Source organism: Pteronotus mesoamericanus, unplaced genomic scaffold (genome assembly GCF_021234165.1).
Source record: "Pteronotus mesoamericanus isolate MK-2021 breed Mesoamerican mustached bat unplaced genomic scaffold, CSHL_Meso_final contig_24, whole genome shotgun sequence".
In the NCBI taxonomy this organism is placed as follows: Eukaryota; Metazoa; Chordata; class Mammalia; order Chiroptera; family Mormoopidae; genus Pteronotus; species Pteronotus mesoamericanus.
In genome coordinates, this window is record NW_026555100.1 from 16,922,641 (window position 1) to 16,950,361 (window position 27,721).

The 27,721-nt window shown below is 39.5% G+C and overlaps 1 protein-coding gene across 1 annotated transcript in view; it reads left to right on the forward strand.

The window, feature by feature from the left end:
• CCDC6 (coiled-coil domain containing 6) overlaps positions 1–27,721 on the forward strand; it is a 104,293-nt gene that overhangs the window by 29,089 nt on the left and 47,483 nt on the right. The window contains exon 2 of the mRNA XM_054572755.1: positions 17,686–17,835. Coding sequence (XP_054428730.1) covers positions 17,686–17,835 — 150 coding nt within the window. The remainder of the gene's footprint in view (positions 1–17,685; positions 17,836–27,721) is intronic.

Genomic DNA, 27,721 nt, shown 5'->3' on the forward strand with positions numbered 1-27,721 from the left:
TGTTTGCCTTCATGCGGGAACAGAGTTTTTATCACACGTTTTGCATTTCTTGAGAAGATATTTAAAACATTTTAATGTAATGAAATATATAATACATCATTTAGTGTTGAACTCTCCACTTTTTCCTGAGATAAAGCCTACTAGGTGATAATACATTTTTAAATACATTCCTGTATTCATATCCTCTAATATGAGTGATTTCTGTACATATATTAAATAAAAGTGGCCTTTGGCTTTTGGGGGGGCCAGTTGCCTTGATTCCTTTTTTTTTTTTAATTAACAGGTAGAGTTTACATAACATGACAGTTATTTTAAGTTTGGTGGAACTTGTCTGTAAAAGACATCTAGAGCTGGTGTCCTAGGTAGGGAGAGGCTTTTTAAAAATGTCAGAGGCTTTCATGGTGGGAGAATAGTGATGGCAAGTAATCTGCTTATCTGGGCATATCACACATCAATGATGATCTTTTTTCAAAAATGGCAGTTATGACCCTGGCTGGTGTGGCTCAGTGGACTGAGTGCCAGTCTGTGAACCAAAAGGTTGCCTGTTCGATTCCCAGTCAGGACATGTGCCTGGCTTGCTGGGCCAGGTCCCCAGTTGAGAGTGTGTGAGGCAACCGACTGATATATCTCTTGCACATTGATGTTTCTCTCCCTTTCTTTCTCCCTCCTTTCCCTTCTCTCCCTAAAAATATATAAATAAAACCTAAAAAAAATGACAGGAATATACACACATTCCTGTCTGTGTGCGTGCACGTTGATTACACACTTAGCTAGGATTGTGAAATTGCTCCTTGAGATTTTTTTCTTAGCAACCATTTTTTCAGGACTGCAGAATTTACTTTAGTATTTTTGTAGGAGTCTATAGTATCAAATTATATCTAAATATCAATATTTGTGGCATCATATCCAACACATTCACTTGAGGTAGGGAACACACCATACAATATAGAGATGATGTATTATTATAGAATTGTACACCTGAAACCTATGTAATTTTATTAACCAGTGTCATCCCAATAAATTCATTAAAAAAGAAAAAAAACATATAATACCATGTGGTAGACTTGGAATGATCAGAGCTTTTGGTTTGGTTAGTTTTAACCAGTGTGGTGCCTATGTAGTTCTTAAAACATCAGACTGAGGACAAGGGTTTCTGTCTTAACACGACCTGTGTTCTTGAAAAACTTTGCATTCGGCAAAATCACACACTAACGATATTAGGGCTTGAAGATATCAGTAGTGCGGGGCAGCCCGGCTCACTCGCTCAAACTATAGGATGTCATATCTGGAGAACTAACCTAACAGTTTTTGGTACCTTGGGAAATACAACTTGGACTTGTGGACTAGTCAGTCTTCAACAGATCAGCAACTTCCCAATAAACTGGCAGTGCTTGAGGTGCCTGCTCTGTGCCCAACTCAGACTAAACGTCTCTGTCCTTAAAGTTCACCTGGGCAAGAATCTTTGAGCCTCTAGGCTCTTTTAACCTCTTTGTTTTCCTCTGCATGCTTTGCCTTACCTCTCCAGGTGTTATCTGTCCCCAGGCCTTATCTGGTTCAGACACTGAGGAGCCTGTCATAGCTGCCCTAGATGAGCAGATCTCTGCCAGATTTTAAACATTTTTTTCTGATGATGGATAACTGTTTATTGCAGAAACTTTGAAAATCATGTTTACTGTACAGAGGCTGTGTCATCGGTGCCATCCCTTAGAAGTGACCTCTATTGCTCTGGCTTACGTGCTGCTAATCATTTATAATGTATCCAAAGGTTGGTGTGAATCTTTTCAGCAAGCAAAATCCGGATCATGTGGCTGCCAGCGTGTTTTTTCCTGTAGAAAATATATTACGATAGTTGTCACTTGTTCTTAATTAGGGCAGCATCATTATTCCATTGTTAGGATCGTTAACATTTATGCCCATATTTCCTGTTTGTGCTATAACAAATTACTATACATTTAGCAGCTTGAAAAGCACACATTTATTATTTTAGAGTTCCTTAGGTTAGAAGTCCAAGACAGGTCTCCCTGGGCGTGAGTCAAAGTGTTGGCAAGGCTGACTTGTTTTCTGGAGGCCCTGCGGGAGAACCTGTTCCCTTGCCTTGTCCGTCTTCTAGAGGGTGCCGATATTCCTAGTTTTGTGGTCCCTTCTAGTCCTTCTCAAATGTGTCACTCGGACCTCCTCTCTGCCTCCCGTTTTCCATTTTAAAGAACCCCTGCGATTCCATTGAACCCACCCAATTATCCCAGGATAACCTCCTTGTTTTAAGGTCAGTTCATGAGCAACTGAATTCCATCTATTCCTGTAGTATCTCTTTGCTGTGTAAGTAATGTATTTACAGGTTCTTGGATGTAGAACGTGACTATCTTTTCTGTGGGGAGGAGGGTGGCTTATTCTGCCTACACTAGTATCCTATTGATAAGTTGGTTGTTTGCATTAAGTCTAGATGGCAGTTCAGTGAATGCCTTCATATGTCAGTCTCTGTGCATCTCTGGTCAATTCGTGGACCACCTTTCTGTGAATGGAATATTTCAAAGTGGTCATTTTAATATGTTTGACAAAAATTATCAAATTACTGAAATTATCAAACATCAGTCTTAACTGTATAGGAAAAAAGAAGGCAAGCTTCATGCCAAAAAGAAATTTTCAGAGCTGGAAGGAGACCAATTTGTCCCTTTGTAGCATTCCTGTTAGAGGGTAAGGTTTTGTCTCTCATTATAGCTTTATTATATTCTCTGTGCCTTCTGGCATACGTAATACATGTTTACTGGTATATATTTGCTAGATAAATGAGTAATTACACTTATTACCCACACACATGCATGCACACACATTTCACCATTACACTCCTTTTACTTTGTTTCCTTTCCAGTATAAAATCTCAATAGAAATTCTGTTTGAATTACTAACCATGTTTAATTTTGCAGCATTTTGACAGCTGTTTTGTGTTTGAATGTAATACTGCCTCGACATCATTGAAATGGGAGACATTTATTCTCGTGTAAAGCAATGAAGATGTATGATTTCAACTGTTTTGTCTTTCTAATTTTAAAGGCTAACTATGTATTCCGTGTTCGCCCCTCCTCCTCCCTTTTAAAATACAACATTTTATTCCAGACTTACAAATTTTTATACAAACCAGTTGCCAGAAACAGTAGATAAAACCTAAAGCTACTCTGAAATAAGCAGAATAAAATCTCACGTTAAAATACAGGGCCACAGTGCTTTGTCCCTGGGGCCCAGATGTGTCTTAGAATTAAGGGTTTCTTGAGTGGTGAGGATGGCAGTGTATTAGTTTCCTAGACCTGCCATAACAAAGTACTCTACAAACTGGGTATCTCAAAACAAGAGACATCGGTTCTCTCACAGTTTTGTGGGCTGGAAGTCTGAAATCTAGAGGTCGGCAGGGCCCTGCCCCCTCAAAGCCTTTAGGGAGGCTCCGCCCTCCCATCGGCCAGCCTCTGGGAGTTCAGGCCTCTCTGACTTGCAGCTGCAGCCCTCAGTCTCGGCCTCCGCAGTCACATGGCATCTCCCCGTGTGTCTCTGTTTTCCATTCTTATAAGGACAATAGTCTTGTTGGATGAAGGCCCACCCTAATGACCTTGTCTTAATTGGATTACATCTGCAAAGACCTGAATTTCCAAATAAGGTCACAGTTGCAGGTACTTGGGGTTAGGACTTCAACATATCTTTTCTTTAGCGGGGCACAATTCAATGCATAATGGGGTGGGGTATGGAAAGGTAATACTGAGCACACACTACCTAGAATATCACACTTCTGATGGGTTAGAGCAGCGGTCCAGCAAAACATGCGAACAGCTTCTCTGAGTGTGTTCATAAAGCTGCAAACTGGCTTATTATTCATTTAAGATTAGGCTTTGCCACCAAATGATCAGACTGGTGGGCTTTCTGCCAGATGGTTGCAGCTTTTGGTTTTTGGAGTCTTTTGGGTTTGGGAGTTGTTTAAAGGCCCGAGGACCTGTGCCAGGTTTTCACATTAATTCCTAACAGCAGATCAGTGAGCTTTCTTGGAAGTTCTGTCAGGAGAGAGTTACTGCTCACGTACTGTTTGATGCTGTTATTCTCTTCTTTTTCTTTTTTTCCCCCTTTCTGGGAAGTTGTCCTTTTTGGCTGCACAGACACAGCTCTGGGCATCAAGGAGGTGTGTGACCACTGTATCCTTGTGTCCAGCCAGAATAGAATCTATCCTGAGAGTTAAACCCTTGCTAGAAGTTAACCCTTGTCTTTTTTCCTCCTCACAGAAAAACGGAATCTCCCTACATCAACAATCCCCAAATCACAAAGCCAGTCTTCCACTTGAACCAAAGCATTGTGGTTGGCTTCCCTAGCAAGTCAGTGTCGAGGCCAAAACCCCTCGACGCCTTTGAATGAGCAAGCAGACGATGAGCGGGAAGGGAATTGGCTGCCGCTTTCTCACTCACAACTGCACAGGAAACAGACGCAGCTTGGTAGCTGTGAGTGTAGGACGCGGTTTGCCCTAAATCCCCATGTCTTCACTGTAAACGGAAACCCCAGGTTGGGGAACCTGCTGGAAGAGTCTCTGGCTAGTACAATATCAGACATTATTTAAGCACGTCATTGTAACAGTTCTTACTGCAGAAAGGATTGGAAACATCTGGAATGTCAGGGAGCCGGTTTGGGCACATTAGTGTTAGGATGTTTGCGACATCAAAAAAGGTTGGCAGAACATTTAATCACAGAGCAGACTTACGATATAATAAGTAGGATGAAAGGATACAGTGTGCCTATAATGTGAACTAACTATATCATATGCATAAGCATAGAGTCTAGCAGGGATGGAAAACAATGTTAGCAATGCTTTTCAATAGACTTTTTAAAGTATACTTGGGAGTTTTCTACTTTTCTGTAACAATTCTTTTTTTTTTTCCACTTCCTCCCAAGTCCCTTGATCCAGAGGCCTGTTACTTTTGGGGGAGAATTATATTCCCTTATATTTAATCATAGAACTGTTCTCTTTTACTGCCAAGTATCAACTGAATTTGGGGGATACTTCATAGAAGTTAATGTTCAAAGCAGGGTAAGATCCCTCACCGCCTCCCAGGGCAGGAGGGTGACGTAGGGCAACACAGAATGGGGAGGTGGGGGTTCTGGTTCCCACTTCCCTATTAATCAGCCTCTGTGTCCTCTGGCGACAGTAGGTGTTCCTTAGAACTCATCTTGAGGTGTGACTGCTTTTTTCCCCCTCAGCTGCTGTGTCATAAAGGACTTTAGATTACCTCATATTTTCCCAAGGGCAAAATGCAGGCTTAGGGAAGAAGGAAGCTTGCCAGTGTTAATGAGGAGTTCAAATAAAACCAGGACCGGAGCTGAGGTATCCCGATGGCTGGCACCGTGCCCTCTCATCTGCATCTGGGGCTCCACCTGGGCCGGTCGCTGGACCCTCGGGCCCCATGCCGTGGCTGGCCCAGCAGTTTGTTTGTTTGTTTGTTTGTTTACTGAGTATTAGGTGTTGCTGATGCAACCTTGATATTGGGCAATGGAAATCCCTTGTTGACAGGGCAGCCCTTCCCAGATGCATGTGTACAGTGCAGTAAGTGAATGCATTTTACATATCCTTGTTAACTAAACTTTTACTTAAAGGAGCTGTGGTAGGTGATAGGAAGGGACTGCTATTTCTGAGCATGATGGATAGCCATTGGAGGACTTTTTTATCCTGCAGTTTCTTTGTAGACTTGAATCCATATCCTCAGTGGCCTGCTTATGGCAGACCTTCCCCCCATGGTCTCTTTGACGTGCCTTTCTTTACCCTTGCCAGGTACAGAGGAGGGAGTGTGTGGAGGAAAGCTAAATGACCAGTCCTTGCTGTCATCACACGGGAACAATATGTACAGCGTGTGTGCCATCAAGAAATCCATAATCTCCTACTTGCAGCAGTGGCGGTAGCAGTAGCAAAAAGTGGCTCCTTTGCAGTTCATAAATATGACCTGTCAGTCTCCCAACACTACTTTGTTTGGGAAAGGAAATCACAGGGTATCTCCTCCCGAGGAAGAGCTGCTTTATGATGCTCAGGCACTGTACGGCAGCATAGATAATGTTGGCTTCAGTAAAAAAGAGAGCGAGCTTTGGCTTCAGGAGCATGATGCTGCATCCCTTGGGCCAGCGAAAGACACTGTTACTGGAGTGGTGGGTAGGCTATAGGGAGACTGGGGGCCTTGGAGCCAGTCCTGGGTGGAGGTGTGATTTGTAGCCCTGAGACTTAGTAGCTTGGATCCTTGGGCAAATTGCTTGACCTCTCACAGCCCATTTCCTCATGTCTGATAGGGGGCTGAACTGTGTGCCACCTGTGTGTTGATTAAATGAGATAATGTGTAGAAGAGTCTGCTACAGTTCCATAAATGCAATCAATACTTAAACATTTCCATTATTACTTACAGGAATGGAGTCCATAGAGTTAAATATCCATTTATAAATTTATATGCACACACACAGACGTATATATTTATATATGCATACACATAGAAGCACACACATATATAACAGAACATAAAATTTATATATTTGTTTGCATTTATGCTCATTATTCTGCAGGTTTTGGAGTGCTATGTGCAAGCCATTTCTTCTGTGATTGTCATGGATAAAATAGCCATTTTCCTTCTGTATAGCTTAATCTCATTTTAAATCCCTTGATTCTTCAGGCTATTTTCTGCAGCCAAGATCATTCCAAGGCCAGTTGCTAAATGTATGGATTAATGATGTTACTTTCCTTTAATTGCTAGGAGGATTACGTCCCCCTCCGGGGCAGGGACAGGGCCTGTGGTATTCACTGCCTTGTCCACACTGCATTTGCTGTAGAGGAGCTGCTCTGTTCTATGTGTTGAATTAAATTTAAAAAACTTAATGACTGTAGTGGCTCTCTCTACTTGTCAGCTGTTCTGGTTGGGAACTTATTACTGGGGGAAGCAGGTGCAGACGGCCTTCTGGGAGCAGTGTTGCAGCTCACCCCTGACCCTGTCAGCAATAGTGGGGACATGTTTAGAAACACAGGGCTCCTGACACAGGGAAGCTTCGAGTTAAGCACATGCATGACCAGTGTTTGATCTGGAGTAATATTCATTTGCAATCAACTGAACTTCCAGGGTGAAATTGACTGACAGTTTATACTTTGCCTGAAATTTTTTTGTTTTGTTTTGTCATTTTTAATTTCCTTCACAGTTTCTCTGGCTTTTGAAATGTACCTTGTAGGGGGAAGACTGGGAGAAGTGGATTCCTGGCTTTTTTTTTTTTTTTTTTTTTTTTTTTTTGGCTGTAGCTGGCCCGCCATCCTTCCTGCTCCAGAGGCCCCTTTTCCACAGTACCCCTATTGATTCTTTGGAGTACAACGTGCTTGCCTGACCCACTTCTCTCTGTACTGGAGGCAACTGAGTAGTGACCCTCATTTTTCCAAGAAGGTAGAACAGTAGGCATTTCATATCCCTACTCTCCAGGCCTCAGTCACTGCCCCAGTGCCGGGTTTGGAAACTTGTAGTGTCTGGGGATTGGTAGAGGAATAGAGGGTGTGGCATTGGTGGTTTTCTTGTGGAAAAAAATGGTAGAGACCTGAGTTTTAAGAACACGTCTTCCAAGAGCAGTGGGTAGCTTCACCCATGGTAGTAATTTCATCAGTACAAAGATCATGAATTTAAGTCAATCAGTAGTGATGTGACTCACACAGAACACTGATGAAGTCATTTCTCCTTTTGTGTTTCTATCCATAGATCTCTATCTAGTGTGTGACACTCGTTCTTGCAAAATGTGTGTGGTTTGAGGCTATTATGCACAGCTTTTTTTGGTCTGATCTCTTTTTATATATTGCTTATAAATCTGAGATTACCCGTCCTGACCCTGCAGGAGCAGTGCCTGTGTTTATAATTGAGAAAGCGCGTTGCGACTCCACTGAGACACTACGTTCTCTAGTGCTGTCAACAAGAGAGGAAATGAGTTTTAGCAGTATGAATGTATCGTGTAAGATTAAGAAGGAAAAAACACTTCTGACTGTACTTAGTTTGGTCATTAGCAACACAGACAGTCCCCTACTTAACACCTGACCTGAGGTACGAACCATAGTCTCCCCTTGCTCCTCTCATGTGCTGATCAGTTACCAAAAAACCCTGAGAAATTTTAGGAAATCTGTGCCTTCAAAAAGGAGGAAGCTTTGAAAAAGGGAAGTATCGTGGTTGAATGTGCTTGATTGAGAATTACAGGCACAGTATTTTACTACTTCTCCCATTCAGAGATAGATGGAGGCCGTTTGAGTCTTGTTTCCTCCCCTCTTGATCTTGGACAGTCTGGCTCAGCTGAACCTCCAGCTGGTGCCGCCTCGTGAGTGAGCTCAGTGAAGCAGGCAAAGAACCACACCCATCCATCCATCCAAAGAATGATGACAAATAATATATTGCTGTTTGAAGCCTTATGTTTTGGGATGGTTTGTTACATAGCAATTGATAACTGATAGAATAAACTTCTTCTGGATGAAAATACTCTGGCAGGGCCCGGACAAGTGTGACTTAGTTGGTTGGGTGTTGTCCCACAAAGTGAAGGGTCGCTGTTTTGATTCCTGGTGAGGACTCAGGCCTAGAATGTGGGTTTGGTCCCGGGTTGGGGTGCATGCAAGAGGCAACTGATTGATGTTTCTCATATCAACGTTTCTCTCCTTCTCTTTCTTCTTCCCTTCCCTTCACTCTAAAGAATAAATGAACAAAATCTTTTTTTAAAAATAATGAATTAAATAAAGTACGGAGCTTTCAAAAACAAAGAACACAGGCAGGGATCCTAGTATGCCTTACTAATCCTCTCAAAAGCTCATCAGGATTAGGAGAAAGGTCTTTAACATTTTAGTATAAATTAGATCAATCTGATTTCTTTCTTCTCAGTTGCCAGCTGAAAGGGTGCTCACAGGGAAGGAAGGTAGCTGACTTGGAGGGCATGAGTCACTTTGGAGAAGGGATTGTTTGGGAGTTAATGCTATATAAGGTAGGGACCTAGAGCTGGGAGTTAATGCTAGATGGGGTAGGGACCTAGAGCGATTTGAGTATACTGCTGATGTGCTAAGTGTGCCAACAGGAGAAGAATAACTCTGAGAGGAAGAATAACGAAGGAACTTGAAAACTGTGCCTTGAATTGGCTCTGTACTTAAAGGCAGTGGGAGGGAGGTGGACGGGGTTGGGGGTTGGGGGGGGGCGCAGATCTTTCCATTGTCCCACTTGTATAGGATCCCTTTGCTTTTAGAAGCTACTGTTTTTTAGTTAAATCATGACATGAATGAGTTTTTGAAAGCTGGCTTTGACTTAATCATAATTTATGTTGTCGCAATAGAAAATGTTATCCTAACAATCAATTTGTAAATTGGAGCATTTATAAAGCATTGATAAGTTAAAGCCTGCCTATTACCATAGTAGACCTGGTATTTGAAAAATGGGCTAGCTAGTTTTCTAAATTTATCAAAATGACAAATATTAGACATGACTAATAATTATTTTCAAGTCCATTAATTGTTATAATGATAACAGGGCTCTTTCATATTTAATTTGGTCATAGATTTCTAAGTCTGTTTTTCTTGTGTTTCTTTCTGCGGCCTTGTAACATTTTTATATTGATATTTCTGATATAAATGAAAAACATGCTTTATGGATATGTAATTATATACCATAAAGTTGCCTATCTACACTGTGCAATTCAGAGGTTTTTAGTGCATTTTCCGAGTTGTACAGTCATTACTGTAACCTCAGAACATTTTCACCGCCCTGAAAAGAAACTTTGTGCTCATTCGCAGTCACTCTTCATTCCCCTTCCCCCTTGCCTGCCACCGCACCAGTCGCCTCTCCCCAATATTTCTGTAACCACAAATCTTTCTGTCTATAAAATCGCCTGTTCTGGACATTTCATATCAATGGAATTTGCATCACACTTCTATCAGTTAGCATAATGTTTTTGAAGTTTTATCTATGTTGTAGCAGGTCTCAATCCTAAGAGGGAAAATGATTTAGCCACCATGGATATATAACCATTGTTTAACATTTTTTATTGAATAATATCTTATTAAAACAAAAATAATAAAGTCCATATAACACATGAAAGTTATGAAACATGACAAATTAACTCTTGGATTCCCACCACTCAACTTCAGAACAGGTTATTGATACCATTACATCTCCCCAGGAATTTTTCATTCCTGTCCTGTTCCCCCACCTCTGACCTTACAAATGTGTCCTCATACAGTATATCATTTATTCTTCTTGTTCTTTTACTTTAATAAAAATATGTGCACACCTTCATTTTTCCCCATTCAGTATTATGTTTCTTAGATTCCTTCATGTTGTGTTTAGCTGTACATTTTGTTACTTCACTGCTTTTTAATTTTCTGTATGATTATATCGTTTCTCTTCTGAATAAATGTTTTTCAGATTTTATCTTAATGTGCAGTTTGATTAAAAAGTGTCTTTGAACTTCTTATGTATATAGATTGATGTCTTTCATTAATTCTGGGATATTCTCAGATTATATGTTTGTACAGATGAAGATCAGATATTCACAGCCTTCACCTCTTAAATAGTCTCTCCCTCTTTTTCTTTTTGCTATTCTTAATCTTTAGTTCAATGTGTTAAATCTGTTAATTTCCTTTCTTTATATTTCTTGATATCTTTCACATTTTTCATCTTTTTGTTCCTTTGTCTACATTTTGGATTAGTTCTTAGGTCTTTCATTCAGTCCTTACTTTTTTATTCAGCAGTGTTGAATTTGCTGTTGAAATGCAAAATGCAAGATGAATGTAAGCCTTTATTTCAAAAAGTTCTGTTTTGTTTTTCAAACCTGCCTAATCTATTTCAGTTGTTTGCTGCTCATTTACCACATTTTATTTCTTTGTACTGTTTTTAATAAAATTATTTTACAGTTTGTGAGACTTGGAATATCTGAAGCCTTTGCAGATTGTGAGGGTAGAGTAGTGGTCGTATGAGAGGAGTCCTAAATAGATGGTTTCTACTAACTTAATCGTAGTGGTTTTGTGTCCTTGATGGAGGTTTTTGTGTGGGAGCTCAACATGGAATCTTTCCCCTCTCTCCTGCTCGAGCTCTTCTCCCTCCCTGCTTCCCTTCCTCCCTCATTCCCTCCATACACATACACATACGTAAACACACATTCAGCTTTGGTATTTTACTTAACCATTTGCTGTTGGACATCTTTTCATAACAGTACATATGAATCATGTATTTTCAGTGGTTCCACTACATTTTTTTTTTTATGGACGTACCATAATTCTGCCCATTTCCTCTTTTAAAAGTTAAATGAAAGGAGACTCCAGAAAAGCCTTTAGTGTTTTCCCATTAATTCTCCAATACATGCCCCCTCTCCAAGCCTTTCTGTATCTTTCGAGTGCTTACTCACACAGGGTACTATAAGCTCTTTATGTGAATTATTTGAATTTATATTCACAGCCAATTCAGAGGGATGTGCCATTATTTTTCACTTTACAGCGGACAGAGCAATGGCCCAGATAGGTCCCATGGCTCCCCTGGGGTCACATAGCGGGAGGTAGGAGGTGAGCATAGCCATCTGGTGAACCAGGCGTTCCGATTCCTGAGTCTGGTGGTGTGTGTGAACCTCCCCGAACCCGGTGCCGTTCAAAGTGTGGCCTACGAACGGGTACTCCCTTTGTCCCGGCCCATGAGGAGATAAATTCATAATCCAGTGTAAATATTTAGCAACTTGCCTAGCAATTCCTCATTGCTCTGTATACAAGCATGTGACCAGTAGACTCATCTTGAATGGGGTGTGGACCCATTTGGGTGGTGTTGAAGTCAAGTGGTGAGGCGTGTATTCAGAGTTGTGTTCTAGTCATGTGTAATTGGACACACACACATGTAGTGTGTCGGTCTGTTGTAGATCCATGGTGAGGACTGCGCTTTCACTGGTTTGAGAGACGCTGCAGCTCCATCAGACTTGGTAACTGTTGTGGTGTAAATTCTTGTCCTGGGAAGTACCCTTTGTTGCTGCTTTCTCTCCCCTCCTGCAGTCCTGTAACGATGGCTCAGGCATAGTATCTGGGGCAGAACTGTACTGTTGTGAGGCCTAATCAGGATTCTGCTGTGATCCCCATGTATTTGGTGATGTGCTGGCAATGCTGGAATGTAATAAATAAATATATTTATTTGTTCACTATTAATTGCTTGAACTGTAGGATAGTATGCAATATGTGGAGGAAGCACAAAATAACCTAGTGCTTCCACAGACTAATCAGAGAATTGTAACTCTCAGACATGTAATGGAAATTATTTCCTAGTTCTTTTGGTAGGTGAATGAAAGCATCATCTGCCACCCACCCAGCCCCTGCAGTACAGACACTCAGATGCTCGACAGTGAAGGGCAGTGGTTTGTGTGTTAAACCCATTGGTATGACTGTTACGTGAGCTAATCCTATAAGAGGTGCCAGCCATCAGTCATGAGGTTTACTGATCTCCTAGCATCTCCCAGAAAAATCAGTAGTGCACCGGTACACCTAATAAATGACCATGGAGAAAGAACAAGATTGTATTCAGCTGCCTGGCTTTGTGTTGGGTGGTTCCTGACTTTTGTAATAATTTGGTGTTAGGTGCTATTTCAAACTGAAATGCTAAAATTATTAAAATGTGGACTGCAAGTGACTAGTCAACAGAATGGTAAATTTAAATAATCAGAATAATACATTTAAATCTATTCCTAAATTTAATAATACATTTAAATCTATTCCTAACTACATTCAAATATATTCCTGAATTGAATAATTTAAATAATAAATAGAGCCTGTCTGGATTCTTGTGCATTAGAGCTCCAAGGTGTGTTGTATCTTAGTTTCATGAATTTTTGTATGAAAACAAGTCAGCAATCAACTTAGAAGGAAATTTTTTTAAAACAAATGCAATTTATCTTGGTAATCACTTGATTATCTTGGTAGTCACTTGAACTTTCTTGATTATGTTCTTTACCTAGGACTGCTTTCAAATTGATTTTGCTTGTAATTCTTGCTTTGAAAATTTTATTTATTTTTTTTAAAAAATTCTTGACAGATCATGAATTGCATCACTCTACATAATTTTGGTTTTGGTGCTGAGGGTTTTTCTCCTCAGCAATGAATGCTATTGTTGAGAGGTTTTAAATTCTCCTTTCTGTACTAACCCTTGATCTCTAAATGCCAGTGATGAAGAACAGAAACATTGAACAATCACAGTGGAATCTGCTATCAAATTTGTGCCTCGGTCATAACAGCAGGGGCTCAGAACGAACTGTATTTTCCTTATCTGCAGAAAATTTGGAGGATTGTTGCCTAAATAAGGGCTCATTCAGGAGAAAACAGTTTTCTTTAATAATTCTTTTGGTGTTTATTTTTTCCAGTGGACTTGGTAAATTTCTCCTGTTCGGCCCTTCCCACCTTTTCATACTGGATTTTTGGTAGGGTAGGGAAGGAATGATGGAGAGATGTTTTATGCTCTCGTCCTCTGATTTGCAGACGTGGCGCGATTACTGCTAGGTGAGGGGCAAAAATAGCAGACACTAGTAACAAATATCTGCAAAACACTAGGAGGAGGTGTTTCCTTTTTCAAAAATTTCCTAATGTTTTTGTTCACAATTGCTTTGGAGTTACAGGTAAACTTTGAAATACAATATCATTTATTTAGTTTTTGAAATAAAGTTTTATTTATGAACATGGATGTACTTAGGTGTGCTGAGGTTTTTAAGCATTTCTGATACAAAGGAAAATAATGTTGATAAAACTAATGAGATTCCATGTGGTATAGCCTGTCTGGGGCAGCTGTTGCAAATGCTGCATGGAGTTTGCGTCTTGGCTTCTGGGGGTTGGGGCAAATTGGAAAGGTAATTTATTTTATGGCTTAAATAAAAAGGCCTGTTTTGGAGTTAGGGGAAGAAAAAAACAGGACTAAGGTTAAGATCAAAGTGGATACTTACTGCTTTTCTGTAATACATGGCTCATATTCTGATAATTAGCTTTACTCACATTGTCAGTACACCTTATCTGATCTTTTAAAAACAGTTTCCTCGGGGGCTGTACTTAAATACAGCATCTTGTGTTTTGTCATCATTTATGTGTTAATTTCTAAAATGATCCGTGACCAATTGAAAAAAGGGTGAACTAGGGCTTTATGTTTTGGAGACCTGGAGTCCTGTCCTCCCTATGGATGGTGTTTCTGTCGATGTTTAGATGCTGTGGGAGGCAGAAGAACAGCCCCAAGTGAGAACTAATAAGTGGCAGAAACTTAGCTAAATCTGTTAGGCTCTGTTCACCCGCTTGTTAAGTAAGATTGGTTTATCCAGCTTGCAGAGAACAACAGTTCCTCATGCTATTCATGGGTCCTGAGAGTGGCATTTTTTTTATTAATGAGCTCTGCCTAGAAGTAAGTGACCGTTTGAAAGTGGTGAATGATTGTTTGTGAAGACCTGTCTTTCAGGACTGGTGACGTGTCACTTACTTTGAGAGGTGCTTCTAGAGCAGGTCTTGCTCTCTTCCACATCACCCTGCCCCCATCTTTTTAAATTTTTCCACTTTGCCTGGTGTTAAAGAACAGAAGTTCAAGTCAACTTCAAGATCCTCTTGGTTTATTGAACAATTCATGAATTGGGCAGCAGCCGTCTAGTAAAGAAAAAGGTGCTCTGAGGAGTTGTACAAAATAGAAGGTTTTTATAGGCAGAAAGAGGGTAGGATGAGGAAGTTTAAAAAAATGGAAAATGGATTATTTCAGGCAAGGTCAGCTTCCTGAAGGCGGTGGGCATCAGGCCGATTACCTCACAAGCCAGACGAGGAAAGTCCAGACTGATAGTTTTAGGATTCCATTCCTGGGAGTGGCTGAAACTGCAGATAGGTTAGGAAGTCAGTCTTGGTGGGGTTTACCACAAGGGCGTTTTGGGTCTTTTGCTGTTGCTCTCTAACACTGGGAAGAATTGCAAAGGAAACTGGGAAGAACTGCATGGGAGACCAGGTGTTCTGTGAAATAGTGGCCCAGTTAATCGTCAGATTCTTACTTGAGATGCCATCCCTATACCATAAAATGCACCCTTGTAAAGGGTACAATTCAGTGGTTTTTGTTATACTCACAAGGTGGTGTAAAACGTAGCGCTGTCTACGTCTAAAAATTTCCATCACCCGAAGAAAACCTATGTCATTAGCAGTCATTCCCCATTCCCTCCTGCCCCTGCCCTGGGTACCACTAGTCTAATTTCTATCAACTGTTCTCTTTTATATTACATTGAAATCTGTTGGCCCTGTAACTTAATGGTTCCTTGAAAGGAGAAGTGGGTGGAAGCTACATGAACAGGATTTTAGGGCCCAACCTCTTATTTTCAACTTCTTACTTGTAGGCTCCGTGTAACAGGAAGGTGGTCAGCTGGGCCCATGAGCCTGGTTCTCTTTTACTGCTTGTGATTAAATTTCCCAGTCTAAAATATTGAATACCTGGTAGTAACTTGTAAGAAGTTGAGTCTGACTTAATAATGAAATTAACTTATGGCAAATTTGAATTCTAAATGCGGAATCACCAACAAAAGCATTTCATTTCCTCCCTGCCTTTGTGTTATGTAACTTTAGAATAAGCAAAGTCATATAGGACTTTGTCAGACAAAATCAGAAAAACAGGTAGCTTGAACTGATTGTGGGCTTGATTATATGTGTCAAATATGCTTTAGATAAATTCTTTGGATTCCTGCCTGTTGCAGTTGTATGAGATCTTGAAGTATGGGAGTTTTGAAGATGAACAGGGATTAACTTAAAGGGGGAGGGGAAGCACCAATCCTCAGTAGTTTCCCTGGATCATAGTGGATAGAATAGACATTGAGAAGTGCTGGCAAAAAAATGAAGTGTGTGAGGGGACCACTGGGGACATAGGAGATTGCACACTGGATGCTCTTGGCTGGTGATACAAGTTTATTAGCCGAAATGTGCTCCTAATGCTCAGCTCTCCTGGACTATCCCAAATCGTTTCTTAGAGAAATGGAGTGCTGGAGCTTCTCCCAAAGTTTCCCCTTTTTATGTAGCTGTGTTTTTCAGTCTAAGTACGCACGACATGTGGCTCTTCTTGGTAGAATGGCTTGGCGGGCAGTTCTGGGGACGGACATGCTTCCTCTGGGCCTCGGTGACAGAGAGCAGGAATGACAGACCCCCAGAAACCATGCCTGTTAAGGTGCGGGTGTTGAGGAATCTAGTGAATTTGTACAGAAATTTAAACCGCCAGAATTGGGAGTGGTTGTCAGACTTTTTACAATAAAAGGTGGTAATTGCTCAATGCAGGTGCCCTTTTGTGTCTTGCCCTCTGGCTCTCCTGTTATTCTAAGTGACAGGTGCTGGACCAGGCTTGGAATTGCTTTCCCTCCCTTGACTTGGCAGGTGAACCAGGAATGCATTATTGGGGATTAATGCATCAAAATGTTGCTGTTAAAAAGGGCTTTGAGTACAGTTGACTCCATCTGAAACAAGTACATTCTTTCTGAAAACATTGGTTAGCTTCAAGGATGGGCGGTTTTTCTGTTTATTCTGTTCAGACATAGGTAGAGAGAGAGTATCTACAGGAGAATATTTTCAACTCCACTGAATTATGCCTGACCCCCTTTTTTCTACTGTTAAAATTAGGCATTGTCTGGCCCTGGGCAGGTAGCTCAGTTGGTTAGAGCGTCCGTCCCAATACGCCAAGGTTGCTGGTTCCATCTCCAGTCAGGGCACATACAAGAAGCAATCAATGAATGGATAAATCAGTTGAACAACTAATCAATGTTTCCCTCCCTCTTCCCTCCTTCCTTTCTCTCTCTCTACAAATCAATAAATAAAAATTTCTTAAAAATTCAGTAATGCCTGACCTTTCTTACCCACACCTCCAGAAAATTCCAAATAACAAAAAACAAAACTCCTTTTGTCCACCCTTACTCTTTACCCCCTGGATTGATTCCCACTACTTTGCAATTACCATTTTCCAGCTATTGGTTTATTTCCTTCTAGTAACTACTCAGTGAACATGTAAATAAAGCCATGTGTATTTGTAGTGCTTTTTAAATGATATATCCCAACCCTTTCAGTAGAGGTGACATAATTTTACTTTTTTAAGTGAGTTGAAATTCATCATCTAGATACTTTAATTACGGTAAGTCCTCAGTTAACATTGTGGATGGGTTCTTGGAAGTACTGTCAAATAGCCTCATTGATACAAACAAGAGTTAAGTTCCTACGGATCTCGTCAACATTACGATGACATGACCTTGAACAAAATGACATTATGTGAGGACCTGCCATATAAACTTTTGAGATGTAGTGACTTACAGAGAGTTATGAAATGATTCACATACCCCAGATTTGGGCTCATTTGCCATGTGAGAAGGAGCTTTATCTATTCTGGCGATTGGCTTGGGATTGCTTCTAAAAACTGCAAAAACAATCTTTGTTAATTTCTTTGAAGTACTGCTTTAAGGAGAGGGACCATACATAGTACAGGGAGGCCCTTGGGATGAGAGGATTGCTGCCGAGTTCCTCTGTTTTGTGCTTCTTAGGGTATGTTGGTTCACAGCTAAAAATAGAGCTCTAATTAAAGTGGGTGTTCTCTCTGGAAATAAGAACTGTATTTCAATTAGTAAATTTCCTGTTTCCTTAACTTAACATGTGGTTTTTTTGTTTGTTTGTTCCCTTTTAATTTTTTTTTTAAACAGCAAGCCAGGGCTGAGCAGGAAGAAGAATTCATCAGTAACACGTTATTCAAGAAGATTCAGGCGTTGCAGAAGGAGAAAGAAACCCTTGCTGTAAATTATGAGAAGGAAGAAGAGTTTCTCACTAATGAGCTCTCCAGAAAATTGATGCAGGTAAATTATCTTTTCTCCCCTCACATCTTCCCTGCCTGTTTTCCTTTCTAGGAAAAAGTGACTTTGATAGAGCATTTTGCTTGAGACATTTGCTGATGAGGTGGTAGCTAATGTTCTTTGGTGATTAAAAATATCAGGTAAAGATGGCAGCAGTGTGATACTCAAGACTGTGGTTCTGTAGTTCATCTGCTTAGGGAGCGAAAGATATTTTATCCAGCATTTCAAGAAATTCTGAGGACTCAGAGGCCTTAGCCTGGGGATAAATGCAGTATGCAGTATTTTGGAAATAAGAGGATTAATACCAAATGTGAGGTTTCTTTCTCCTTTTATGTTGAGTCTGTAATGAATGCATAAACATTTTTGGCAGTCAGAAGTGGGTCTTTTGTACTAAAATATGAGGATAAAAAGTAAGATGTCCCTTTAGGGGAAAAAAATAAAAGATATTCGCAATCTGTGGTTAAAATTACAATTTATCATGTTCCAATGGGTAATATGTTGCTGAACAAATATCAGATGTTTATTAAAACTTAACATTAATCACCAATAGTATGTAAAAGACACCACACAAAACATATAGGTAGGTTTGATTTTGTTCTGTTTTTTTTAAAGTTCAAAGGCTCTCTCCCTGCCCCTCCCCTACCAAAAGCTTACTAATAAAGTACAAAACTAAAATTTGTTTAGGGCAAACATTTTGTGGATTACTTATGAACTTAAGAATAAGTAGAATATTAACTTTTTATTATTTAACATAGCTTTTTGAAAATAGTGAGCAGAGATAAAATTATCCCAAAAGGACCATTATTATCATTTTGTCACAAGGCTGTGAAAGGTGGAAATAAGCCCATGTATTTCTCATTCACTGGCATCACTAATAATTTCCTTCCTTAATTTGGTTGACATACATATTTTAGTGAGGTAATAATAAAAGGATATTCAAGGCTCTTAAAAAAACTCCCCAAATTCTTCTCTTCCCTTCCAACGTAGATTATGCTATAAGAGAAGAACGGAAGCTTTGGTTTAGAAACTTCAGTGCTAAGACCATATAGTGGCCCAGGCAGCTTCTGCTCAATCTTTGTTTTATTCCTGTTTTTCTACCTAGTTACTGAATAAACATACCATTATAGTTTTGCAAAAAAAAAAAAAAGAAATTTTTTTTTGGATTTATATGGCAGCTGTTGAAATGTGAAGAATGGAGGTACCCAGGCATTTGTGTCTAGCAGAGATTTATGACAGAACTTCTGCATGGACACTTTTTGTTTATTCATGTGCATTCTGATTTTGAGAAAAAGTAAGGGAGAATGTTAGTTTGGCCTTTGACTGTATCTCACCTTGGCAGCATTAGATGACTTATTCCCCCTGTTGCTTCTAGAACTAAAAGTATTCAATTATGGTTTATTGTTCTGAGTTTAGTGTATAATAAGGTGCCTTAATTTTTAAACATTGAAAGAAACATGTTTTTCAACTTTCGTGGTTGTTAGTATTTGGACTCTTTGACCAAAGTATATTATAGGGGCATCAAAACCTAGACAGATCACGTTCCTTTTCTCTATAAAGATTCATCCTCACTGTGAGTGCTTCTTTAGTGGCTAGTTTATAATCAGCCTCTAATTCATTTATCACAACCCAACCTGCTTTCCAAGAGCATTAAAATAAGATACTAAGTAAGAGTGAAAACATCAAGAGCCATGTGCAACAGAAAGGGGAGTTAGTTATAATAATACACTTAACATAAGAAGGTTTGAACCTAAAGTTTAAGCTCCCGAGAATCCTATAAACTCGTAATCTGGAGAAATCTAGTGATTCATTTTTTATAATACGTATGTCTAAAAAAATAGTTTCACTTGGTCAGAAGAAAAACTTTTCTCACATATTAAAAACAATTTTTTGAGAGGCATTGGATCATTCTAAAGAAACTAATATATCACTTGAACAAAATAAACTCTTTTGCCAGAAGTAATACGAGGTTTGTCCAGAAAAAGTTCAGCCATCATTAATGTAACAGGAACGGTTTGGGCAACATCCATGTAATCTGGCAGCCAAGGAGGGTGGACTGGAATGCGCATGCATGAACGATGACAACTTCACTGTACTAGTCACTTGGGGTGGTAGATATTATTGAGTGAGCATGTGTAGTGCGTGGCCCTCACATTCAAAATGACTGAGCAAGTAGCGCAACAAATCTGCATCAGAGTTTGTCTTAAGCTTGAACATTTCTCTGTGGAAACTATTTGGATGATTCAGAAGGCTTTTGGGGACAGTGCAATGAATGGAGTGCAAATGAAAGTGTGGCACAAATGCTTCAAAGATGGTTGAGAATCTGTTGAAAGTGATCCGTGTTCTGGAAGGCCTGCAACAAGCAGAACACCTGAGAATGCTGAATGTGTATGGGCTACAATCAACAAGATCAGTGACTGAGAGAGCGAGAACTAGAAGCTGATGTGGGAATTCCAAAAACTACTTGTGAAATGTGAAGACTGTTGTGTCTGAGATTTTGACACAGGATCTCGGCATGAAATGTGTCATGGCAAAATTCATTCCTTGGCTTCTAGCTACCAGAGCAGAAGGAACATCGTGCTGCAGTTGCTAATGACTTGATTCAAACAGCTACCAATTTCTTCAAGTTTATAACCAGACATGAATGGTGGGTCTGTGCCTATGATCTGGAAACGAAGGGCCAGTCGTCCCAATGGAAATTGCTTGGTTCTCCACGCCCAAAGAAAGTGTGGCAAAGTGACAGCAAGATCAAGACCACATTAGCTGCGTTTTTTGATTGGGAAAGTGTTGACCATCATGAGTACGTCCCTCCAGGGAGAACTATGAGGTCCCAAGGTGCCTACGTTGAAGGGGACTGAGGTGTCATTGTCATGTGTATAATGTTTCTTGTATCTTCAGTAAATGTCTCTATTTTTCATAGTATGTGGCTGGATACTTTCTGGACAGTGTAGCCCTGGTCTTGTGTTTGCCCTCAGACAAAACAAAGGGCATGGTGTGAAGGTGTGACTCTATTGTTTAGGGAACTCTAGATGGGTCTGTAACTTGTTAGTGATCTAACTTGTAGTATCTGGACAAGTGAGTGGTCACCATGTCCCTGAGATAATTGCTCATGAACCTTAGCGTGGTTCTTAGGAGGTACATATATAGTAAAATAAACATAAAATTTGCCATTTCAATCATTTTTTGAATGTGTGATATAGTGACATTACATACATTCACGTTGTTGTGCAACCATCACACTAGCCACCCCCAGAACTTTTCCAGCACCCTTTATATGCATTAATAACTCTTCATTCCCCATTTCCGGTTCTTACACTTTTGAATGGAGATGGGTGGCAGGGAGTTTGCCAAGTTCTCCGGCAAGTTCTAGAGCTAAGTCTGTTCTGTGGTATGATAGGTGATCTCTCACGTTAGACATCAGGTATCACTATATGCCATGCTGTGGTAAATACCCAAGAAGCCCTCTTCTGTGGGCCAGCTGGAGAGATCTCGGATAGCTGCAGGGGAAAAGGGCTGTGGGCCTTTGTTGTCCATTCCCCAGGCTCCTCGTGCGTATTTCCTCGTTTCAACCAGTCCTTCATGGAAGGCTCATAGTTTCTGCCACCCAGTGCGGAAGAACTGATCTCCATCTGGAAGACTTTTAGAGTAATTGGTGCCAGTAGACTTTTTGAACTGTGTAATTACTTTAATCTGGCTCTCTAGGATGTTTGCTCCTGGATAGGACTTTGTTGTGAAAAGTCTGCTAAGAGAAACCGTACCGCAGGTGTCACTGATAGACAAATGAATGAATTGACCTGCTCACCATGAAAGCGTTCAGCATTTTTCACCCAAAGGCCACTGAGAGGCAGGTTATTGAACAATTTTGGTTTTGTCATTATGCTTTGGCTGTTGTCTCTCAGACTGATTGGACACTGCTTTTATGTGCATTTCAAAGGAATTCTTTGGGCCTGAGAACAAAATGAGATTATTACTATGGAGGAGACACCTTCCTTCCCATTTACCGAATGAGCTGGCATCTAACACCTTTAAAAACTGAATCCAGTTTCTTCGAGTGAAATGAAAGGAAATCTCTTGGCGCTTTTGGAAGATCAAGTTTGGGAGATAGCTTAAACACTTCCAAATATGTTAGCGCTCACTGAAATAAACATACAAAAGAAAACATGCATTTTTTTCCTCCCTTTTGTATATAACTGATAAGTAGCCCCAAAATTATATCTTCATTTTATAAAAATTCATGTCTGAAAAATCTGTATCCCTCTGAGCTTCAACTGGGATTGATTACCTGACTAGTGAGAAATTGTCCTGTGAAGAACTTTCCTCTGCTTTTTGGTAAATTCAGCACAAGCCTGTATCAGAACTAAATTCTGCCCTGGAATGCCTTGAAGTGAGGTTGCAGTTTAATCATAATTTGTAATTAAAATTTATAAGAAATGCTGTGTGAGTAAACTCTTCATCAGAATTTGATATATAACATGCATATTAAATAAAAAAGTCTAATGAACAACATAGTGAGTGTAGACAATGTTATAATCAAACTTGTAAAGAGACTAGATCTCAATTATTTCTGCCACAAGAAAAGAAATGATAATTATGTGATGTGATAGAGGTGCTATCTATCACGACAATGACAATCATATTACAATGTATAAATGTAACACCTCAGTACATTATACACTTTAAATTCATACAGTGTTATATGTCAAATATATCTGTATTTAAAAATCTGAATAGCTGGTCTCCAGGTGTTAGCTGTAATTATACTTGGGTGCTGAACTTACAAGTTAGGTTAATTTTTCTTGTGCCCTTTTCCTTCCAATTTTGTAAAAGCGACATGAGTTTCTTTTGCAATTAGAAAAATGCAGTAGTTTTCCCTTATCCATGAGAAATATGTTCCAAGACCCCAGTGGTATCTTAAACTGCAGATGAGTGTCATATAGATGTATATATACTAAGTATATTGTGCTTTTTTCTACACAGACATACGTTTTCATTTAAAGGAAGCATATTACAGCTTCTCTTTGCCATGTCTGAATTGTCAGCATCACTACTCTGGTGCTTTGCGGCCATCGTTAAATAAAATAAGTGTTGAACACAACAAGCACTGTGGTATCACAATAGTCAATTTGATGACCAAGATGGTACTAAGTACTAATGGGCTGTGAGCCTATATATAGCATGGATACTCTGGACAAAGGGATGATTCACGTACCAGACGGAGTGGAGTGGGATGGTGCGCGATTTCATCACACTGCTCAGAACGATATGCAATTTAAAACTTATAAATTGCTTATTTCTGGAATTCTTCACTTAATATTTTTGGACCACAAATGACTGCAGCAAACTGAAACTGTGGAAAGCTAAACTACAGAAAAAGGGGGACCACTTATTTTCTGAAGAGGATATTTTAAAATTCTGATGCTTGTTTTATACTTACCTTTTGAAGCCTCCTTCTGGGTCCCTGACTCTGAGAATTCGGAGTCCTAGTATTACAGTTGTATCTGTTTGTCATGAACAGCAATACATTGAAGCTCCCTGTAGAGTGAGGCTCATTTGCAGGTGATAGAAGATTCTAAATTGCCCATATTGTTCCTAACTAGTGTACACAGAATGCCCTAAGGATTAGCTTGATTGTCTTGTCATTCTTGGTATGATTCACTGCACTGGCTTAAAACTTTAAAAAAAAAAGTCCTAATTACCCTGGCTAACTGCTAACCACCACTTACCATTGCCAACTGTAAGACCTGTCATTGCTGAGATTAATAATGGTTTTAGCAGTTGTGGATATTCTCTTGCTTTTATGTAAGCCTGATACATCAAGTTCACTTCCTGCTCTTTGGGAAAAGAAACTCTGAGTTGTTGCCTACACTCTTCTGAACCATACCGCTGCCAAAAGTTAATGAATACCTTTCCCTTTTTTTAATACCCTGGAACAAGATTGAGATAAGAAGAGTACTGAGTATTACATATATCTTTGATTCATTTCAATCTAATCCAACTTCGAAATTTCAAACCTTAAAATAAATAGGTTTATAGTATTGTAATTTTGATTCACATTTGAAATTGGATCTGCTCCTCAGAAAATAATGCCACTGTAACTATAATAGAAATTACAATACCCGTATCCATATTGGGGGAGGGCACATTCTTATTGATTATTGAAAGTACTTAATAAAAGTTTTCTGGATCTCTTGTTAAGTGGCATGGCTTATTTTTATTATTATTAGCTTGGTCCCCGAGGTTAGAATGCCTCCTGGAATTAAAGTGGTTGAAGTTTCCTAGCATCTATGGAAAGATGATATATAGAGGAAAGGAAGGAAGTTGTGGGCAGAAACCACTGCTGAAGCTGCCTCTACCGAATGATTTATAGCCGAGCAGCAGTTCAGAATGATATCATGCAATGCATTATTCTTTCATCTCTGTTAGCACAGGAATAAAGCCTGGGAGGAAGAATTTTAACAAGTCTCCAAGTCTGCCTGTTCATCTAGACAAAAGCTTACCAAACTTCATTTGCCTCCTCCCTCCTCCCCTCAGTTCTGGAGTAGTTTCTCCTTCCAATACCATCTAATGAATTTGGTCTTCTGAAGTGGATGCTTCCCAAACCCCAGAAAGACTGTGTCTCTGGGTAGCAGGCGTGTGTCGACAGGTGGAAGAAGTGAGCATAGACTCCTAGTACCGTTCTTCTCCTGCATGTACAGCAGAATCTGAGGCTGTCTTTTTCTCTCCTCCAAGTTACCCAGCTCATTAAGATGGCAATGAAGTGATTTGTATTTGTGCAGGCAGTAAAATCACTGGCATAGAGATATAAATGCATGTACTCTGTTGATTTCAAGGGCACCTGGACTAAGATTGCCACTTTGTATCCATTCAGATTAATTGGTTCTCCCAATGTCAGGGGAGGAGAGACGTTAAAATATGTTCTTCATTAAGGTGCCCAGACCAGTGGACTGTTTGGCTTTTAGCTTTTCAGGGCTATTAGTGCTAGTCAGAAAAAATTGCTGTCACCTAATAGCTTACAGAATGTTTGGGGCAGAGTTGTGTGTGCGTGTGAGTGTTTAATGTTGTTTTTCATTCCAAATTAGCTGACCATCAGCTTTGTCTGTCCCTTGTTTCTTTTCATAGAACAGGGGACTTACGCATTGCATTCATGATGCATCTGCCAGGAGCTCCCGAATGTGTTTAATGCATTTTAAATGCTGCAACCACTAAAGGCCAAACTAGAAACTGGATATTTCTTGTCAGTAGCATGCCAAAAGTGTCTCAGGCCAATATAATGAGCATAATGATTAGAAAATACAGTAACATTGATGCACTTCTTTAATCTTAAGGAATCATTGAGTTTCTTTCAAAGTGTATATATCTTTGTTGACATTGTGGTTAGATTTGATGTACCAGCATGGATTCCCAAAACTGTAAGGGCACCAGCAAGGGCTTAGAAGCTTCTTCTGCTGACTTCCTGACAAAATGTGAGAAGATGCATGTAGAGGGAAATTAACAGTAAAAGTAAAATGAAAGTAAAAATAATTAGATGAAGCTGAGTCTAAGAGGTTGATTTATTCACCAGAGTAGAGGTGAGCATTTTATTTCTAGTTGAAAAGATAAGTCTTGGTTATCGAAGGATACTTTCATATCAGTCCCTGGAAATGCTTTTCAAATGCATTTAACACTTTGCAGTTAAAAATGTTGCAGTGTTTTGCATTTTTTGGCGTAGGCTTCTTTTTGTCTTCAAACTGTGAACTACAGTCAGCCCAATAATTACCTTAAAATACAGTTACATCCTGCTGCTGTCTTAACCTTTTTCTTCCTTCTTTATTCATAAACTAGATAATAAAAATGAGGCTTTTAACTTTAATTTACAACAGTATCTCAGTTTAGAATGAGCTCTTCTTTGGGCTAAGCATTCTGTTAGAAGAAGAAACTGCTGGTTTGTATGAAACAGATTTTTTTGTGCAGTAGGCTGACTTTAGAGCCTACATGACTTCTTTATCTTATTTGTGGAGCATCTTTTTCTATTCTTCTTCCTAACCAGATTTCTTTAAAGGTATTAATACTTTAAGCAGCAATCATACTGTTGGAAATCCAGGGAACTCAAACTTAGCCCTTCAGGTATTCTGAGTGGATGGGAAGCCTATGTTCTGCCAGAGCCATCTGCTCAGAAGTGAGGGCTCGACTCCAGCCCTTGGTGTTGACAATGCCGACAAGGAAATAACATTTAAAAGATAATTGATTTTCTGGAAAGACCTAGCTATTTTACTCCCTTGAAAAGTTATGTGTACCTTTCTAGAAAATGATAGATTAGATAATTCAGACAGACCTCACTAAGGATGAATAAAAACTAAGCACAGTGTATTTAAATGTTTATTAAAAGCATCAACCAACTAACAAGAGAGTAAAGAACCTACTGGGCTGAGGGAGAGGCTGGAAATTGAGAGAAGACCCCAGCACTCAGGGAGTCCTGAGAGTATTTGTCATTCATTCAGAAACAGGCGAGAACCTGAGTTGAGCTTCTGGTAGCTGTGTGGGACCGGGGTTACAGAAGTCTGAGCTCTGGGCTGGCCACAGGTGGAGACAGTGATAAATCACCCCCCACTTCAGGCTGGAATCATGAAGAGCCATACCTTCAGGATAAGAGCATACCAGTTTTGCATCATCTGGGTGAACTAGAGAACATGAAGCTTGGCTTTTGGATTAAGATAGATCCAAACTAGATGGTGCCTGGCAAAAGATAATGGAATTTTATGGAGGAAGATACCATCATCTCAGACCACAAGTTTCTCCTACAATTAAAATTTCAAACACATTGTCCAATACACAAGGAGAGTCGGGCAGATGGAGACAGGAGATTTCATGAATGGTAAACCAGTAGAAAGAACATAACAGCAGTGGACTTTACAGATGCTTGGGATATTGGATTTATCACATATTGACTACCATGCTTACTACATTCGGAGAAATAAAAGCCAAGCTTGAAATCTTTGTTAGGAAACTGGAAACATTACAACTTTTCTTACACACATTCAAAAGATAAGTGAATAACTTACAAATAACTATATGGCAGTACATTTAAAGTTTTAGATGGAATGGACAAAATTCTTAGAAAAACATAAGTTTCTACAACTGAATGGGGAAGAAATAGAAAACATGAGTATTCTAAGCTATTAGAGAAATTGAATCATTCATTTACAGACTAAGAAAAAGAATTTCAGGCTTAAATGGTTTCATTAAAAGTGGTACCAAATATTCAAGGATGAAATAATTCTAACCTTCTGTAAACTCTAAAGTTAAAAAAAGATGCTTTTCAGCTTATTTTAAGGCTAATATAACCATAATCTCAATGCCAATTTCAAAGAATCAAAAGAAAAACATCATATTTATAGATGGAAAAAATGAACTTGATAAAATATAACAACCAATGATAAAATCATAGAGAACCAAGAATAGAACTTAAATGTATTAATGTCTTCAAAAAAGGCTACCAAACAGTGTGTTTAATGAGACAATTTAACAACTTTCCCTTTAAAATCAAAAACAAGACCATGATGTCTGCTTTATTTACTTCTGTTTAGCATTGTTTTAGTACAGAAAGGCAAGAAAACGATATAAGGATCGAAAAAGGGTATTAAGACTGCCACTTAGTTATGATTGGGTAATAGGAAAATCTTAAAGAACAGGTCAGTAGAGTTTTTTTCACATAAAAATGTATTTCTGTAGTCAGCAATAACCAGTTGAATGTGAAAATCTAAAAGATAGCTTCAAACACCATGAGAATATATTAAGTGCTACAGGAAAAAACAATAGAACCCCGTAAGAACAGGTAAGGGGCTGTTGAAATTTTAAGTTAGTGAGATAGTATCAGCAAAATCTTGGAGAAGAGGAAGCGCGTCATGTGGATTTG